Source organism: Theobroma cacao, chromosome 2, assembly GCF_000208745.1.
Source record: "Theobroma cacao cultivar B97-61/B2 chromosome 2, Criollo_cocoa_genome_V2, whole genome shotgun sequence".
Lineage (NCBI taxonomy): Eukaryota > Viridiplantae > Streptophyta > Magnoliopsida > Malvales > Malvaceae > Theobroma > Theobroma cacao.
This window is the reverse complement of record NC_030851.1, coordinates 2,258,848-2,278,561: the sequence shown is the minus strand read 5'-3', so window position 1 is coordinate 2,278,561 and position 19,714 is coordinate 2,258,848. Positions and strand designations below refer to the sequence as shown.

The 19,714-nt window shown below is 37.0% G+C and overlaps 3 protein-coding genes across 5 annotated transcripts; 2 read left to right on the top strand and 1 right to left on the bottom strand.

Moving 5' to 3' along the window:
• On the top strand, positions 686 to 2,013 carry LOC18607398 (zinc finger protein ZAT3). The gene has a single exon (XM_018115122.1). The coding sequence runs from the start codon at positions 939 to 941 to the stop codon at positions 1,902 to 1,904; it is 966 nt and encodes a 321-aa protein (XP_017970611.1). The 5' UTR covers positions 686 to 938; the 3' UTR covers positions 1,905 to 2,013.
• LOC18607397 (protein NLP2) lies at positions 9,283 to 14,861 on the top strand. 3 transcript variants are annotated; one of them, XM_007041551.2, is made up of 5 exons: positions 9,283 to 9,652; positions 10,036 to 11,143; positions 11,774 to 11,821; positions 11,912 to 12,929; positions 13,642 to 14,861. In XM_007041551.2, the coding sequence occupies exons 2-5, from the start codon at positions 10,241 to 10,243 to the stop codon at positions 14,529 to 14,531; spliced, it is 2,859 nt and encodes a 952-aa protein (XP_007041613.2). In that variant the 5' UTR covers positions 9,283 to 9,652; positions 10,036 to 10,240; the 3' UTR covers positions 14,532 to 14,861. The 3 variants fall into 3 exon arrangements, with proteins under 3 accessions (XP_007041613.2, XP_017971586.1, XP_017971585.1); XM_018116097.1 differs by having other exon boundaries at positions 10,003 to 11,143; XM_018116096.1 differs by having other exon boundaries at positions 9,283 to 9,688.
• On the bottom strand, positions 15,397 to 19,671 carry LOC18607396 (pentatricopeptide repeat-containing protein At2g17140). The gene is made up of 4 exons (XM_007041549.2): positions 16,895 to 19,671; positions 16,169 to 16,458; positions 15,898 to 16,053; positions 15,397 to 15,709 (listed from the first exon to the last, which is right to left on the bottom strand). Exons 1-2 carry the CDS (start codon positions 19,384 to 19,386, stop codon positions 16,332 to 16,334), a joined length of 2,619 nt encoding a protein of 872 aa, XP_007041611.2. The 5' UTR covers positions 19,387 to 19,671; the 3' UTR covers positions 15,397 to 15,709; positions 15,898 to 16,053; positions 16,169 to 16,331.

Genomic DNA, 19,714 nt, shown 5'->3' with positions numbered 1-19,714 from the left:
TGGATGTAAAAGGGTGGAGGGGGTGAAAGAACGTGAGTCAGAAGAATAAACAAAAGGTAAAAGCTAGACTAGATTAGCATCCTGAAAGGATAGGAATATTGAGCTCCAAGGAGTTCCAAGTCAAATTTTCAACTCTCCAATGCACTCCTATTCAAAGCTGTTACTTGGATAGATTATGGAAAATAATTTTTTTTTAATTGAATCACTATGTGAAAAAATTTTCATCACAATCCATGCATCTTCAAAAATTTTTCACCATGACATCAGAAGAATATTAATTAATTCATCAATTATATAAGACATCTACTTTTCCTAAATCGGAGAGAGGGGAGGAGAGTTTGTTATTGGTAAATTGTTTTATGCCTAAAGAATGTAGGACAAATTTTTTAAATCAATAGGTTTAATTTCATTGACCCGAAATTTTTTTTACATTTATTTTTATATTTTCTCCATTCTAAACATGAGAAAATATTGAAAAACTTTTTTGAAAAACATTTTCAATACTTTTTCAAATAAGTTGATTTATTAATTCCTCTACCATTAATTTCAATAGAACATTTGACAATCGTATGATGGTTTTATTTTGTTAAATATGCTTTCGATTCCCTTTATAAATAGCATTGAAGCAATGAATCATTGAACCTTTTACCCAGGACCAAAGCATAGCATGCTGATAGGCTGCCATGTTAAGAGTGCACGTTAGATTCAATGCTCGGTAAGTGCAGTGAAGCACAACCTTGCGGCAAAGGCTAAGGCCAAGGTAACCACCCCATGTTTCCAACACCCAACTGAAAAAAACCGCCCAATTCAAAAACTTCCCTGTCCCATAATCTAGTAACTGCCAACACTCCTACATAAGCAAGACATCCACCCTTGTTACACTTTTTTTCTTCTCTTTCAATTCTTCATTGTCTCTTCGTCATTCTTTGTTCTAAAATATGAATGAAAACAGTGATTCTGATCCAGGGTTTCGATTCCCTCCTCCTCCTAGCCAACACAACATCCCGGAACTGCCTTCCTCGTCGAGCCATGCTGTGAATTATGATCCGAATCCCCGCAAGAAACGGTCCAAGTTGATGAAGAGCGATGCTGGTCAATTCCCGACTAGTCCTAGAACCGTTTCCAGGCCTAAATATACCAAAAAACCTGACCCTTCTGCACCAAAGATTACGCGGCCTTGTAGTGAGTGTGGGAGGAAGTTTTGGTCATGGAAAGCACTTTTCGGACACATGAGATGTCACCCTGAGCGGCAGTGGCGTGGAATTAATCCCCCTCCCAATTATCGCCGGCCTGTTTCCCCTGTTAAGCAGACGAATAAAGTGGAGGTCTTGATGACTGAGGAGGATCATGAGACTGCAGAAGCTTTGCTGATGCTGGCTAATGGTCCTGCTGCTAATGAGAGCGAATGTGGTACAAGTTCTCAACAAGGGGTTCAAGAAAATGATGCTTTAGGGGCAAATTTGGGTGCAAACTTCCGGTTCGAATGCTCAAGTTGCAAGAAGGTTTTCGGGTCACACCAAGCATTGGGGGGCCACAGGGCTAGTCACAAGAATGTGAAGGGTTGTTTCGCGATAACAAGAAGTGATGGCTGTGAGGTTGAGGATCAAAGCGGTGATGAAGATGGCATAGTGAAAGAAAATGTGGAAGACAATAGTAAGATGATGATGGTTTTGGGGCACAAGTGTAGCATTTGCTTGAGGGTGTTCCCTACTGGTCAAGCCTTAGGTGGGCATAAGAGGTGCCATTGGGAGAAAGGGGATGAGACATCACCGAACCAAGGTCTCAACCTTTTGGCAGCAAGGGAAGATTGCGGTCTGGACCTGAATTTGCCTGCCCCGGTTGAAACTGATCCATCTTCTTCTCATTCTTCAGGCCTAGCTTTGGATTTGAGGTTAGGCCTCTGAAGAAAGCATGAATTCTTTTATCCGGCATCTTTGCTAAAGTTGTATGTGACTTGTAACCTAGGATTAGAATTATTCTGTATACCTGATATTTGAATATGGATTTCTTAAAATGAAATTAAAATGCTCAATAACATTTTTATTATAGTTGTTTAATTCTTTATTGGTTCAGTCCTCCCAACACTATGAAGAGATAATGAAAGGTAGTGATGAAATGGCACATTTTCTTTTTTAATGAGACTGAATGGTGGCATACACAGGATTTGATGTAAGCACATATCTTATGTGCTGAAATACTTAAAACTTTTTAGCTGAATCCCAAACATAAATAGTCTAAGATGGTCATAAATAAGACTCATAGACAGACTACAAAAAATGGGAATAAAGCAACCATGGGAAGAACCAAAAGCTTTCTCTGCTTTTGCTGTAGAAAGGCTCTTCCATAAGTTGGGCCAAACACCCATGATGAAATCAGTGTCTTTTAACTAAGAACTTTGTGTCCTTATCCATTTGGAAAGGACTTGTTATGGCCAATTTGTGGTTTGCTTAATTTGACTCAAAATTTGGATAATTTAATGACAAGAAACACTCTTCATCCAGCATCCCAAACTATACTAATGGATAAATAAGTTACAACAATGAAAAAGGAGAGAAACATGTGCAATGGAGATCTCCACAGATTCTTACCAATTTGAGCAATAGAGTTCCATGTAGATTTTGCAGAAAAGTATGTGACACACTGTTTGTTCTAAGTTGGATGAATTGATTTCAAGAGTTGCAAATGATTGGAGTATCCAGACCAAATTAAACAGAAAAATGACTAGAGTATGGTGGAAGAAATCTTGCAAATTTTCCTTGAAGAGATCAGTCTGTAACATGCTCTGACATAATGTCTATATTAACTTCTTTGGTAACTAATAAACTATTTCAAGTGGGAATGTTGGTGAATCTGCTCATTTCATCTCACATTTATGTTCTTTTTTTTCTTAAAATTCCACTTTGGCCTTGGTGCCTAACTCCGATGGTAAGAAGGATTGAGTTGGGACAGAAATTTTATTGCATCAGGAAAAAAAAAATTGCTCTAAAAATTTCTGTATGTCTGAGTTTGGTCAATCAGATATCATTTTATTCTATAGATATCCTCATTTATGTTGATGTAGTTTTCAGTTCTAAACTCAGCAGATGCTTCAGTTGGAGGCAGCTTAAGCATGGGGGTTTACCCTTTGGGTTTCTTCAATAATTAGAATTTGTGGACATGTGGTCCTCCATTTTTTTTTTCCTCTCAACCACCTTGAATCTGATCATTATATGCGGCAATTCGACTTTAAGACAAAGTGACATTTGCTAATCTGTTTGGAAAATTCTAGAAGTAGAGATTGATACCATTCCTAACATTCCAAATGATATGTCTGTGTACTTAAGAGTTTAAAAGCAATGTTGAGGACCACAGTATAGCTTTTCGATAGCAAATTAAGATGAACAGAATACATTGAAACAAGTACATGGTCATTATAGAATATGTATTTTAACTAAAGTACTCTGAGAAACTTCCTGGTCCCTGACTTCAATGCCATTCAATATTGTCTTAATACATTCTTATGATTCTCTTGTGAAGACAGGAGAATATTGGACCACCACGCTTCCTGATCATGAATCAAAAGCTTCAGCAAGTTAACGTCACAGCAAAAGATTTTGTATTATTGGATATGGAAGCATAAAATCATATGACATTCACATGCTTAACAGTTAAAATGAAATGATGGCTGAACATGATAAGCAAAAAATAAAGCCATAAAAAAAGGGGGGGCTGGAATTACATTCTTTGTGCTAAAAAGCATGGGGGGTTAAGGCCTAAAGGAAGTGCATAAAGAGAGAAGATGAATGGTATTAATCCAGAAAAGCTTGTATTCTGCCTATCCTTTCACCAACAACCTGGCAGGATTTTTATCACCAGTAGGCTTCAAGAATCCCCAGATATGTGGTTGGTTTGTGCCATTGAAACCTGTTACTTATATTAGCATGATGAATGAATCTTCAAGGTGATGATCTAAAAGTCGCTGCAAATCCCTTCTATTTTGTTTGTAAAGTGGAATAAGAATAGTAATTACAGAATTGAAAAGATCATGTCTCCGTCATTGTATCAGTAGTTTCTATATTATGCAAAAGGTCATTTATCCATCAATAGTTTGTGAAGTGGAATTTGCCCATATATATCCACCATTACATAAGCCTAAATGTATTCTCATTCCTTTCTTTAAATTTTTAATAATTGGGGCGGTTCTTTTTAACTTTTAGAAATGCTTTGCACCTTTTCTGCATATATAAAATTTGAGGGTTTTGGTCAATTATTTATGAATAGAATATATATATATATATGTAAGTACTATATATTCTATTAGGTCCTAGGCACACCCACATTGAAATTTCTCATTTTCTTGGTATAGCTGCCTGCTGATGATGCTAGCATCCACAACTCATTAATTTCTGCAAACCAACCATGACACTTGCTTGTTCTCGGGTTTAGTTTATTTTATTAGTATCCTACAAAATTTTTGAAATTAAAATGAATAAAGGGTCAGAATTTTATATAATTATAGCAGAAAATTGATAAACTGGATTATAGTATATCAGAATTTACCATTACCATGGTGAGGAGTATCTCTGCAGCCTGAAGAAAGACAGATTCTTTCTTCAAGTCCGAGTTATTCATCAAGCAGCGACAATTTATTCTCAATCAAATGTGTACCAAATACCGTGTAACCCTTAGGTGCGTGCATGGATTTGACTTAGTTTATGAGCCATCTAACTGCATCACAGCCCTTCAGCTGACCCTAGCCTCATTGACAATATTCTTTAATCCGTTTCTTTGATTAGAGGGAGATTTCGTCACTGATTCATCCACCTGTCCATTGGACACGTAAGTGTCTAGAATCTGTTTTTAATAAGAAGAGACAGCTAGCTGAAGTGTAAAACTGATTATCTAATCCTTTGGGGAATTGTTAATTTGTCAATGATTCTTGTCTGATTCCACCTTCTAAATAAAATTTGAATCCAATATGAATCCTCCCAGTATCTCCCCTCGACCCAATCAGTGCATGGTAGAAAATTTATACTAATACTTTTTCGGGTGTGCACATGGTTTTGTGCTCCCCTAAGTCTCATGATTATGTAATATACAAATCAAATGGCGTTGATTCAATCCAAAATTCATCTCCATTAACTCCCTGTAAAGGTTCAGGGCATGGCTCCACCCTTCATTTTCCCTCTTCCCCTTTTCAACTTGTCTCCTTCAGAATCACAAGTACAGATTCATCTGACCAGAATTCTGATGTGTTACGCACTTGAAAGGTTCATTATCTAGAAAAGAAAGAAATTTATTTTGAACAAGTCAATGTCAACTGTCACAACTCGAGCTCATTTCTGATAAGTACTATTTGTAATAATTCTGATGGCTTCTTCATTATCCAACTCAAGCCCACATCAGATAATATCTAACCTCATAAATCATGAGTTCACTTAGCAAGTATTTTAAGCAGAAGAATCTCCATTACAAGTATATAAAAAAAGAAAAAAGTGTGGAGGGGATATCCATGGTGAATCCCTTTAGTATCTGCATTGATTCTATTTGCCCGTGCAATCCACAGTCAAAACACAATTAATTTTTTTCTCCTCTACCCATCGAAATGATAGAGTTGACTTATGAGATTGCTGATCCGTCACGTAATCACTCACTTAAAACTATTCTACCTTTTCTTTTCTTTTCCCCTTTCTGATAGTAGCATCTTCGTGCTAGAGATTTTAAGTAGTTAGAATCAATGATACTGAAAGCACAACTCAATCTCTCCCTTAATTAGATGTGTATGCAACTCAGACAAACAATGAAACAGATATTTCTACGTAGTCTGATCAGCTTGTTGGGTCAATACAAGAAACGTAGGTCCCTGGTATATATCATATTATGATATTTTGATGTCATTATTGAAGACAGAAATTAAATGTTTAGGTGCCGAAGTACATACTGATAAAAAAAGGGTTGTATCAGCTATCGAATTGTATCAAAATCAACAGCCTGAATATAGTTTTTCTACGATTTTCGAGTAATCAATTATAAACAGATGTATCAACCACAGAATATAGTAGTTTGCTGGGTTTTTGGCATCTATGATTGTGATCTGATCAGCTATAACAATGTTAAAATCCATAATAGGCAAAAACAGTGGCAAATCTTATTAAGCCATTAAGGATATAAAATCTTGATCCCTTGGAGGGGTATTGCATATATACTTTGACACTGAAATGAAGTATTCATGTTACTTACATAAGTAATAAAATTAAGTTTACATTAATCACTTGAGACCCTTTCTCTAAAACTTTACGGAAGTTATGACTAACAGTGCTGTAACATATACCATAGAAACATATATAATTAAGGGTTCCCCCACTTGTAGTTGATTAGCAAAACTTAAACTCTGACAAGATGCCTGATGTCAGAGAGGAAAAAACCATTGGCTGAGGATGGAAATGGAGGAAACAAGTGGGGATGGGGTCAGGCTCAACAGATCCATCACTAAACCATACAATAATACAGCATAAACTTTGGCTTTTAAACAAGAGATTTGTGTGGAATGCACATAAGGAGACCCCTTTAATTAACATTGTCATCGATATACTAATCACGATTTTACTCGATTTTTTTTATGCTTATTATAATCTTAATCCGAAAGCTTTACACCACATCAACTGACATAAAATTATGGGCGAAAGCAACCCTAAAGCAAAATTATTTTTAGTGAGTTGATTAATCAGTATTTAAACTTTTAGATGCAGTCATAGGTTGGCTATTGATTAACATTATCTATCACTTTCGATGACTAATCAAAGTCATTAAATATATAACATCGTTTTCATGTTTGCATATACACCAGCTTAATTTTCAAAACTACAATGCATATGCTCTATGATGAAGAACATTAAATTATCAAGACTTCAACTCACGATCACAGTTTCCTGATACGGAACCTCACAAATCAAATAAATCATACGTCTGCCAAGGAAAAGCAAGTGATATTGCTGCTGCACAATACTCCTTCAATCTCATTCATCAGAAAAAGGAAAAAAACCAGAAAAACCCTTACCTTGGAATCCATAAATGTATTAAGATATATGTTAGTATAAAGTAATGGAAGGCCCTTTTCCTCCATGATCCCAAAGTTATTATGGCAGTCCATGACTGGGGAGAGGGTTATTGGGGCAAGCAGCTAAGGTTGGAAAGTGTTCAAAAGGAAGAAACATACATCAAAAAACTAGAGGAACCTGATGTTGACTTGCAGCTGGAATCATCAGAATGGGGCCTGCCAAATTTGAATCAAGTACATATATTTTAGCTTAATCAAATATTTTTAGTTTGCACATATGGGATTGTTTTTGTGGGTGAAACTGTTATTGTTTCCTGAAAAGCAGCATGGGTTGGCCGTGCCTGTATTGCCCAAGCAATCAGATTTAAGGAGGCCATACAGGTCATGACTCATCAGGATTCCACATCTGAATCATAAACATAAATTAAGGTGGTTAAATTAAACATTTAATTGTTGTTAAGCATAAAATAATCCGTGGCTAATTATACATTTGCTGGGATGCGGCGACTCGAGCAAAGCAGGAAGAAGGGAAGAGAGGTCATGGCTTGATATTCATGGCCCCCCGAAATCTTGAGAGCCACTTACACAGTGTATTGGAACAATTTTCTGCATAAAACTGACCCTTGCAAACTTGATTATCTAAACTTCCTAAGGATTGTGGAATTGTAGGCGCAAGTTTTATAAATCATGAAAATGTGGTCTAAACTAGATTGCTAAAGGGAAAAAAGTTTAATGTTATTTTATTACTAGTGAACTTTAGTCATAATATTGTAATTATTTGACATAAATTATTTAATTTAAGTTTATTCGTGTAAGATAAGCACATTTCATAGATTAAATCATGTCATGTGACGAATGATCACGATTACCGTAATTTTGAATTTTTTATTTTTTTAAAAGGGTGTCACAATAGAAGCCAATGGTAACATGATCTCTAAATATCGTCTTAGTTACGTATACATGATCAATTTTTTCCTTTTGAGCTAATAATTCAAACTCCGAAAGCAAAACCTTCTTCATTAAGGGAAAAGATATATGGATTAACTTACCTAAAAAGTATAATGAGAAAGCTTGTTTAATTTTGGCTAAAAGTGTTATAATTGTCCTTGAAAGAAATATAAATCTCATTCCTATTAGTTAAGGGTTTTCCTTGTTTAAATCTGTATTAGTTAGAAATCCTTTGGATCATTGTTTTCTTTCAATATGCAATATCAAAATATTATTCCTTTAGAATAGAATTATAAGTGCTGAAAACAGTAAAATGCTTGTCATATCCAACATGACAAAACATAATTTTTCAAACTTGTTCCACATGGATTATGACATCCTTGTTTTATTTTAGGCTGACAACTTCATAAATGGAAGGGTATAGTTAATAGTATGAAATAAATCATTGAGTACATTTTTCCATAAAATTTAAAGTTTAATTAGGGATGAAATTGACATATAAGTTAAACATTGGAAGTGATGGGTAGAATTAACCCCTTACTAGAAGAAAGAGAGAAATACATGGTCCCTCCATCCTCTTCCCAAACCATAAAAAAAAAAAAAGAAAATCTAAATGTGACAATTCTTCTCCAATCATCTCTCAAGTAAGATGGATTGCTTCCATTTTCTTGGTCAGAAGGAAAATGGAAAAATCAATTCTAGAATTCATGTTCTGCAAAACTTCCCCTATAATGATATATATGGGGTCAAGTCCCAAGGGATTAGTAACCCTTTGGTTGAGCTTCATCTTACTAATTATAGAAAGAAAAGAGAAAGAAATTTATCAAGAAACAAAACCATGATCAAGAGGTCAAAACCAAGTTAGCATATGTGGCTGTCCAAGAATCTTGAGTCAAGTGAAAGAACTTATTTCGATAGAACAGGTCTGAGCAAGAATCTCTATCATGGAACGTACTTTGTAATTATAAAAATACAAAAAAAAGAATAAAATAAATAAAATATCACAAATAAACAAGTCCTTTTATTAAATATAATAGAATGCAGAGAATCTGAACAAGCTAAAGGACAACCGATCTAACATAACCCCAAAAATTTTTAAGAAGAAAGAAACATTCAAACGTTAGCTCCAGCTTTAAACTTTGGGGGAAAGCCCTGTTTCATTAAACTGACTGATGTCCGCAGGCAGAACCCAGATTTTAGTTTTGGTTTTTTTTTTCATCTTTTTATTTGTCTCATGTTTTGTACGGTTACCTTTTACACACTTGCCTTTAGGGTGTAGTGCAAAGAACGACTGAGGAATGAGAAAATCTGATTGGCTGTTGATGTGGGTCCTCATGTTTCCTTGGGGAGAAGATTCCTCACGCGCATAGACTGAGATTATACTCTACAATAACACACCACCGAGGAGGAGACCACCAAAAAGTACTGATGATGATAAAATCACTGTGATGCAAATTGCCTTGTACTGCATTTTCTCTCCTTGTTTTTTAGCCCTTTTATGCGGTTGTGGTCTTTGTAAGAAGGAACACAAAGGGAACTTTCATTCAACAGAGCCACATCTTTCTTAAGATTTAGATTGCTTCACTCAAAGTCTATAGTACAACACTACACAGACAGAGAAACCCAGAGTACCAAACTGGGTTCTTCTCGAAGATTCTTTGCAAAAAAGTGAGTCGCTTTCGTTTTTTGAACTTTCTATTAATGGTAAGCTTTTGAATTTGTATGCAAGAAAGAGTTTCAAGGCATGGGGTTTTCTTCTTTTTAATTTTTTACTATGGTGTTTTAATTTGTGTTTGTTTGAGGGGGAATTTAGAATTATTGATAATACAAGTTCAAAGGATGATGCTTGTGATTATTGTCTGGGGAAAGCTGATGTTGGACTTGTGGGGATCATTTTGTTCGAGTCGACTAAAATTTTAAGTTGTTTAAAAGAACAAGTACAATTGAAGAGTATATTTTTGTAGTAGTTATGTGTTTTTGTATTAACTATGGCTGAAACTATGGTGATACTATGGTAGGTTTCTTCCTCTGAAATGCATTTCTGATTGCAGTTCAATCAAAACAAATTTTTGTTGAACGATGTTTCTGCGCCTCGGACAGATTGGGTTTTTGGATACTGGCGAAAGGAATCTTTCCTGGAAGTTCCTCTTTTTGTTTTTCATCTTTACTGTACTTTTGTGTTTCGGGTCATGATAGTGTTTGCAATTCGGATGTAATATAGGCTCTGTTAGAAGGGAATTTGAAGCGTTTTTCGACATGGATGGTGATGGTGGATTTACACCAAATTCTACATTCGGGAACTTGTCTGATGCTGCCATGGATTTGGATTTTATGGATGAACTCTTGTTCGAAGGATGCTGGTTAGAGACTAGCGATGGATTCAACTTTACGGAGCCTGGTCCTTCATCATCGAGTGGTCCGAATGACCCTTCTCAGTGTTTGCCTGTATCTGGGTCTAGTACTGTTCCTTTTACTATAAACTCACATCCAATGCATCAAGGAGAGACAGAAAGGAATGTTCCTCCCCCTCCTTTACCCAAAATTGAGGACCTTTCTAAAAGTCAATCTCAAAACTGGGCGGCTGTTGGAACTGCTACTTCTTTATCACAACCTGGAAGTTTTATAGTTGAAGGCACTGAGTTGGGCAGTAGATGGTGGATAGGGCCAAGAGCAGAATCCGGTTCTTCTTCATCTGTGAAAGAGAGACTAATGGAAGCTATTGGATATTTGAAGGAATGTACAAAAGATAGGGATGTTCTTATCCAAATCTGGGTGCCTGTAAAAAGAGAAGGCAAACATGTGCTTACTACTGAAGGCCAGCCGTACTCTCTTAATACAAATTGCAAGAGTCTCGAAATTTTTAGAGATGTCTCCAAATCCTATAACTTCCCTGCCGAGGAGGATTCAAAGGAATCAGTGGGGTTGCCTGGCCGTGTATATTTGGGGAAGTTGCCTGAGTGGACACCTGATGTTCGTTTCTTCAGAAGTGATGAATATCCACGCATTAATTTTGCACATAAGTACAATGTTGGAGGATCTCTTGCTCTTCCTGTTTTTGAACGAGGGAGTGGAACTTGCTTGGGTGTCGTTGAGATTGTCACAACTACTCAAAAGATCAATTATCGCCCTGAACTTGAACACGTTTGCAAAGCTCTTGAGGTCCTTATTTTTTCTTCTTCTTCTTCTTCTCCTTCTTCTTTATTTATCATCTGAAGTTCTGATAATTTAATCAGTAAACTGATCAAGAGCTATTAAGTTATAGTATTAACTTTTGGTCGAAGAAAGTTGGGATGGAAAGGAAACAATCGGAACCAGCCTCACGAGTTCATTTTAACACTGTAATAACTAATTACCACAATGTATACAGTTTTCATATTGAATTTCAGGACATCTTTTATGTTTAAATATATCGATAAAAGTTGTCTCTAAACTCTTCTTGCTTCTGAATATGCATTTGTCTCATTCCATAATGCTTCTTGTATGTGATGTGTTGTACTGGTGGCAATTATACTTAATCCTTTTACTGTTACTTATTTTGTGTATTTTAATGGAACAATTGTCCCTAATTTTTCTCATTTTTCTTCATTTTAATAGTCACAACTTTGTTGTATTTGTTATTTAGTAATTGACTTTTCTTTTTTGAAAAAGAAAAATTAAATAAATAAAAAACCTTTCAGAAGTTCCAATGGTCATTTATTTGTTTATAATAGTAATCATTTGTCACCTGTGAACTATAGCAGCAACTTCGTTCCTCATATTCTTGTCTAAATAAAGTGTATCTGTTTGCAGGCTGTTGATCTAAGGAGCTCACATAACTTCTCTCCTCCTAGTGTTGAGGTAAAAGTATGCTTACTTCAAACTCTAGTTTCAACTGCTTGAAGTTTAATTATTCATTTCTGAGACTCAAGAAGTCCTCTATATTCACAGGGTTACAACGAGTTGTATCAAGCTGCATTGCCTGAGATAGTTGAGGTTCTAAGATCTGTCTGCAAGACATATAAACTACCTTTGGCTCTAACATGGGCTGCATGCGTTAATCAACGCAAAAGTGGATGCCGACATTCTGACGAGAACTTCTACCATTGTGTTTCCACCGTGGATGCTGCATGCCTGGCTGATGAAGGTTTTTGGGACTTCCTTGAGGCCTGCTCTGAGCACCACCTGTTCAGAGGCCAAGGAATAGTTGGCAGAGCGTTCACAACAAACAAGCAATGTTTTGTAACTGATATAACCGCCTTCAGTAAGACAAATTATCCACTCTCTCACCATGCCAGGATGTTTGGGTTGCGTGGCGCTGTAGCTATCCCGCTACAAAGCATTTTTAGTGGATCAGTTGAATTTGTTTTGGAGTTATTCTTGCCAAAAGATTGTCATGACAGCGAAGAACAAAAGCAGATGCTGAACTCATTGTCCAGCTTTATGCAGCAGGCTTGCCAGAGCTTGCATGTAGTTGTGGACAAGGAGCTTGAGGAAGAAGTGATACTGCCAGTTAAGGAAATGGTAGTTGCTTCAGATGGGAAATCAGACAAAGAAGAAACTCAGTTTAGGATTTCTTGTTTGAAAGAGAACTCTCCAGAAGAGTCATCATGGATTGCCCACATGATGGAGGCCCAACAGAAGGGTAAAGGTGTCTCAGTCTCATGGGAATATCAAAAAGAAGAACCAAAAGAAGAGTTCAGGGTGACAACCCATTGGGAAGACACTCAGCTAGAGTTATACAATAAGCAGGTACTTTCAGATTTCGGGCAGCTTCACCAAAATGCTGGAACCAAAACTAGTGTCGAGGGAGGTGGTGGTGACTCCTCTTCTTCTGGCGGACATCGACTATTAGCTGGCAAAAAAGCAGGAGGGAAGAGACGAACCAAGATGGAGAAGACAATCAGCTTGCAGGTTCTTCGACAGTACTTTGCAGGGAGTCTTAAAGATGCAGCTAAAAGTATTGGTGGTAGGATAATATTTCATTACAGTGAGAAGCCTCACATTCTTGCTTCAGTTTATGTTTAATTCAACTAAATATTACTTGCTGATCGATAAAGTAACTACTACTAATTTAAAAATGATCATATAGCTTGAATAATTTTACTTCATATAATTATCACAATTGAAGCATAATTAATCCATCTGTACCATTGCCTATCTCTTCTCAGCAATCTATTGTTGGTGAATGGCAGCAGCACTGCTCCTCGTGAAGATAGAGGTTGATTTAGCCTAGTATATCTCAATATTCTGTTTTTGCTCAGTCAAAATAAGGTTTCCTTTAATCATTTGAAATGGAGTGTGTATCAATGTATAGGGTGTTATATAAGTTCAGGCATCCCAATTTATATTGATAGAGTGAAGAGTTAAATCTCCAGAGAAAGTCTCCATAATGACAGCATATTTGTCTAATAACCCTTTTGATCTAGTTAGGGAAGGAAGTTATATCTATGGAATGGTTTAAATGATGGGAAAACAATGGCAGGTGTCTTGCCTTCTATGATGTTTTTAGCATGGTTTCTCCCATTACATTGTTACTATGAATTTTATGTCACTATACCTCATTGATAGTGTAAATGCCTTGGGCATCCATGCATTAGCAGTTTGTTCCATTTGTCTTTATACAGGCATAGAGTACCCAGCTCATCAATTGTTGCTTACCGAGTTTGTTCTAATTGCAGTGTGCCCCACAACCCTGAAAAGGATATGCAGGCAACATGGGATCACTCGATGGCCTTCTCGAAAAATTAAGAAGGTTGGCCACTCTCTAAAAAAACTCCAACTTGTGATTGACTCAGTCCAAGGTGCTGAGGGTGCTATTCAAATTGGGTCATTCTACTCAAGCTTCCCCGAACTGAGCTCACCAAACTTTTCTGGCAATGGTCCTTCTTCATCATTGAAGATCAGTAATCATTCAAAGCCATCAGAAACTCAACTTGAGAGCGGCATGTTCAGCCAAGGAGCTGCTGCTCCAAAATCTCCATCTTCTTCAGGCAGCCAAAGTTCTGGTTCAAGTACCTGTTGCTCCACTGGAGCAAAACAGCATAGTACCAGCATCAATGCCTTAGGTAGTGCGGATGGGTTGACAGTGGAAGACCCTGGTGGGGCGCTAAAGAGAGCTCTCAGTGATGTTGAATTGCACGCCTTGAATCAAGAGGAGCCAAAGCTTCTTGCAAGATCCCAAAGCCATAAAACATTTGGAGAGCATTCTAGTTTCGAGACTCTACCTCCATTGCCAAGAAGTGGTGGCCAGAATTTACGACCCGGGGGTGCCATTAGGGTAAAAGCTACGTTCGGAGAAGTTAAGATACGGTTCAGCTTGCAACCAAGTTGGGGTTTTAGAGACTTGCAACAAGAGATTGCAAAGCGTTTTAATAGAGAAGATTTCAGCAAAATCGATCTCAAGTACTTGGACGATGACAATGAGTGGGTTCTTTTGACGTGTGATGCTGACCTTGAGGAGTGTATCGATATATATAAATCATCTCAAACCCACACAATTAAAATCTCCCTTCATCCAGCATCTCATCCGAATCTAGGAAGTTCAGTTGGTAGCACTGCCCCATTATAACACCAGGATCAGTTTCCTTTGCCTTGTGGAGTCTGGGACTGAGAAGTATACGTGTATTTTTAGGATTCTGGTGTAAGTAATATGATGGCCCTAGCAGTTTCTTAGGAATCATAAGGTTTATTTCCATATTAATATAACAATTATGCAAACTTAGTCAACAGAGGGAATTGAGATGCATGAATTTTAGACTCCCATGCAATAAAAAATAAGCAAGTTGGCTAAGATCAATCACGGAAATAACTTTGAGAGGATTGAGAAAAGACTCCATTGCTTGCTATGCCATCATATGTTTGTATTTCAACAGTTTAATTCAAGTGTTTTTATTTTTCTTGCTACAATGTGCGTGCACGTGTATATTCATGAATGCATAGATTTGCGTTGCATGCACTCGATTTACATATTTATACACGTGGAAATCTGACGTGTGTGTGTGCTTATGCATAAATGCATAGATTTACGTTACATGTACTTAATTAGCATGTTTACGTGTTTATATGCATGAAAATCCGACATGCGCGCGTATGTATGGATTTGCATTAAATGTACTTAGTTTACGTGTTTATCCACCAGTTTCCAAAGTAACTTCATACTTTACCTTTACTAGCCTTAGTGGAAACGGGAGAGACAAACTTCCTGTCTTACAAGGTTTTAAAATTTGAAGTGTAATCTTTCCCGGAAAACCTGGTACAGTTATAGTGGAAAAGGTTGTGTCTAAAGGGTATCTAGTCGCTAGATTAGAGTTGCCCTTTAGCTGAAAACCTGGGAAAAGATCTTGCTCATGGAAACATATTCATACCAACAGGCAACAGATAACCTGGGAATGGATCGTGCTCATGGAAACATACTCCACTAGTTGAAAGATATCTCAACGAAACTCAAATTACACTTAGATTTCTGACTCATTGACAATATCCTTACATGGGTTACATTCAATTCCTGTTTTAGGCACTAATCACATACCATGTTCACTTCCGGGTTTTTACTGCGATGCACTAATCCGTTCATCACATTAACATTGAGAAAGTAGTATGAAACTCTATCCAATGTAATAGATGATAGAATCTCTCTCAAAAAAAAAAAAAACGGAGCCTTCCTCAAAAATTAGCATATCATTGGTGAAGGAGAATAAGTATGAGGTTACCCAATCTAGAATCTGAAATGAACACATTCTCTCAAGGCTGCAACAAAAAGACAGAAAATTAAAAAAGAATAAGAATTAGAGAATATTTTCTTCTTTTTGTTTTCTTTATTCTGTTTTTATGGTCATGTTAAAATTGCAACAAAAATAACTACATTTTGCGTATAAACATATACCAGCTAAAATGAACATTTTCATGCAATGAGTAACAAGCTTCAAGAGATTTACCAATAAAGTTGAGCCTCTCCAAGAGAGCATCAGGGCATCAGGAAGTACTGCAAATACCAAATGGATTGCAATTACCAAATGGGAGCTTGGCAAAAAGAATTCTAATTTCGAGAACCAAAAACAATGCTTCATTGAGCTTGGCATATTGCCATCCAACTGCAAATATACAAAAAGAAGGAGCTATTAGGTGCCACTGAAAATTTTTTGCGGTGAAGGACAATTTCACAAGCACAGAGAATTTACTCAAACTGATCTGTACATCAAACCTTACCCCACATCATCGGCCTGCAGGCGGGTGCAATCCTGACTCCCAAAGCCAGTGAAATTAAAATGAATGAATTTGCATGAGTGCACTGCCTAGCAAATCCCCATGAATGACAAATAAACCTCTGGTTAGTCATTCGTGGACTTACTATTTTTAGACCAATGGTAATTCAACCATCTCCTTCCCAATAATCATGAAACTTGTTTTTGTGGGGCTGCAAACGTGATATACTTCCCTGACCCCAGCCTTTCTGTACTCGTTTAAGAGCTTTCAAAGCAATTCCACTGCCATCATCTCTGTGAAAGAATAGTCAATAGAAGCTATGTCAAGTACACCAAATATTATACAGAATGTAACAGATTGCAAAACATGAAAGGATCTGATGGCTTTCTAGACAAAAACCATTACAAAAGTAAAAATATATCACAATATTGGAGTATCAACAACACCAATTTTATCGGCAGCTGGATATTCTAACACCATAATAATTTAAAGGGGAGGTAAAAAATTACAAAAGCAAATAATTTGATGACTGCTTCAGAACTAGATCATGCTCAAAATTAAACCAGGACATTGTACGTATGTCCTGTTAGAAGATAAATTTTAATACTTAAAAGAAGAATGGCTATAGTCTATAGGTTCACTGTTGTCTAGGTTTAGCACCAAACACACCAAAGATCAATGAAGCCAGTGAAGAAATGACACATATAGACAATGCTATAGCAGCCATACCTGTGCACTATTGTCTGCCAGTCATCTCCACCAAACTTAATTTCTTTTCTATGGATTGGTTCCCTTGCATTTAGATAAATCTTATTCCCCACCCTACCATCTGAAGCCATCTCCATCATCTTCTCTGCAAGCTCATCAGCCTCATGCTTGTTTCCTCTTTTGCCCAATTCATCAACCACTGGCATGAATGTTGCAGGATCAAATTTGTATCCTTTGTTAATCATCTTGTGTAAAATACGACTAGCTTCCTCTAACTTCTTGTCTTTACAAAGTTTCTCAATGAGATCCTTGTAAAGGAAGCCACCCAGATGAAAAGATCTATATAATGCAGCTTCAAAGACCAATTTAGCTTCTGACAGTTGTCCCCCAACAAGTAACTCATTGAACATTAATTTATAAAGGGCTTCCTTGTGACCACATATGCTAAGAGCAATCTCAAATAACTCCTGTGCTACTCCAAAATCGCACGCCTTGCAGAAAGCTTCTATTAACATCCTGAAAGAAGAAATATTAGGGTTTATACCCTTTTGCAGCATTTCATCCAAGATAGAAGTCGTGTCTTGCATTTTTCCATTTTCGCAAAGACACCGAATGATATTATTGTAAGTGCAAACATTGGGAGTAATCCCTCTTTCTCTCATCTCATCCACAAGTCCATAAATTTCAAATATTTGATTTTTACTTCCCAAGCCAAGTATCAGTGAATTATAAGTTTGTAGGCTCTTGTTGCATCCTTTTTTCTCCATGTCCTTGAGAACTCGAAATGCAGATGAGATCTTTCCTTCTTTACAAAATATATGTATGAAAATATCAAAAATAACTGAATCAGGTTGCAAGTTTTTCCCCATCATCTCTTTGAATTTCTTTTTAGCTTCATCAAGCCTTCCAGCCTTGCATAGAGCACTAATTATGATTGAATAGGTAACTAAATCAGGAATACATTGCTTGCTACTGTTAGCATCATCAACTAGGCCAATAAATGAGTTTCCTAGGTTACCTAGAGCAGCACTTCCATGTGTCCACATCTCATTTCCAATTTCCATAGCTTTGTCTAATTTCCCACTTTTACACAAGCCATCAATTACAATATTGCAGGTCACAGTATCCACACCATAACCTTTCTCATTCATCTTTTGCAGTAAATCTTCTGCCTCTGATATTTTACCCTCTTTCCATAGGCTATGCAGCAAAATATTGCAAGTATAAGTATTAGGGAAACAACCATTTCTCATCATCTCATGTAGAATACTATTTGCTGCATATAACCTCCCTTTACAACAGTACCCGTGCAGTAAAGTGCTAAAAGTTACTGTATCAGGAGATAGACCACTGCTTATAATAAAACCCATCACCATTCTTGCATCAGAAAGCATCCCATTCTTACATAGTCCATCCATCACGACATTATATGAGTAAATATTAGGTTCTACACCCTTATATATCATGTCTTTAAGAACTAATTGAGCCTCTACTAGCTTGGCATTCCTTAGCAACCCCAACAACCAAATATTATAACTCTCTAAATTCATCAAATCACCTTTTTTCTCCATAGACTCAACCAAGGTCTTCGCTTCCTCCAGCATCCCTTGCTTACAGAACCCCTCAAGCATTAGATTATAGGTTATAACATTCGGCCGAGGTAGCCCCAACTCTTCATCCATTTGCATATCCCTAAAAATCCTTGATGCTTCAAGAATTTTACCTGCCCTGCAAAGAGCCGATATCCTAGAATTGAATGTCACAACATCTGGAAACAAACCATCCTCTCTCATTCTTTCTACCAATTTTTCAGCATCATCAGTTTTCCCTTCCTTACAAAAACTTGAAATCAAAGTATTATACACAACTCTATTTGGCCTAATCTCAAATCTTCTCATGTCATCTAAAAGCTCCACCCCTTTATCAGCAAGCCCGAATCTACAATACCCACGAACCAAAATGCCAAAACTAAACTCGTTCGGCACGCAACCTTTCTCAGACATTTTATCAAACAACTCTCTAGCGTCGTCCAAATGACCCAAATCACATAACCCACAAATCAAAAGATTAAAAGTATAAGTCTGTGGAGAAACACCGGCACCGACCATATCTTTATACAACCAAAGCACATAATCTGAACATCTTTCTTTAATACAACATTCAAAGAGAACATTATACAAACATATGGAAGGTGGGTTTTGAGGGAATTTTATTCTGATAGATTGAAATTGGGAAAATGCTCTATCAAAGAAACCTGATCTAGCTAAGAGTTTGACAAGGGAGATGAGGGAAGATAGGGGATTTAGTTGGGGTTGTGAGGATAAGAGAAGGTGGTGAAGATGGTCGATTTCTTGAAGCATATTCGAACGAATAAGAATGCGGGAAATGGTGGGCACTGACGGAAGAAAGGAGGAATCTGTGGGTAAAGACTGAATTCGCTTGAAGAGTTGCCATGCTAGCTTTGGATTTTTGGTGTTCTTGAGGAGAGCTAAGGTAAGCTTTGTAGTTCCCATGTAACGGTGGAGTGTTATGGTTTTGTCTTTTGTTGGCGGGAGAGAGTGGTTTGATGTCCTTTACCTCTTTACCTTTACAATTGCTGATAGCTAAACAAAGGGTGAAACTGCAGGCTTTTTGCCCCAAGGAAGTCCAACCTCTCGGATAGCTGGATGATTCCCAGGGAGACAACCATCGCTGCCTGGTTCGTCGACCTTGTCATCCTTTGTCTGTCACTCGTCTTTTCTGTTCTTTTTTCAGACCTTTGAAATCACGTCTAACAGCCGAAAAGCTTCAACTCAAGCACAAGCTGGATCCCACAGTTACTGAATTATTTAAAAAAATTTA

Excerpts from the sequence above, each read along its gene's own strand:
- LOC18607398 (XM_018115122.1), top strand. The coding sequence starts at position 939 with ATGAATGAAAACAGTGATTCTGATCCAGGGTTTCGATTCCCTCCTCCT.
- LOC18607397 (XM_007041551.2), top strand. The coding sequence starts at position 10,241 with ATGGATGGTGATGGTGGATTTACACCAAATTCTACATTCGGGAACTTG. Across the intron at positions 11,144-11,773 it reads ACGTTTGCAAAGCTCTTGAG|GCTGTTGATCTAAGGAGCTC; the intron begins GTCCTTATTTTT and ends ATCTGTTTGCAG. Across the intron at positions 11,822-11,911 it reads TCTCTCCTCCTAGTGTTGAG|GGTTACAACGAGTTGTATCA; the intron begins GTAAAAGTATGC and ends CTATATTCACAG.
- LOC18607396 (XM_007041549.2), bottom strand. The coding sequence starts at position 19,386 with ATGGGAACTACAAAGCTTACCTTAGCTCTCCTCAAGAACACCAAAAAT. Across the intron at positions 16,459-16,894 it reads TGGCAGACAATAGTGCACAG|AGATGATGGCAGTGGAATTG; the intron begins GTATGGCTGCTA and ends ATTCTTTCACAG.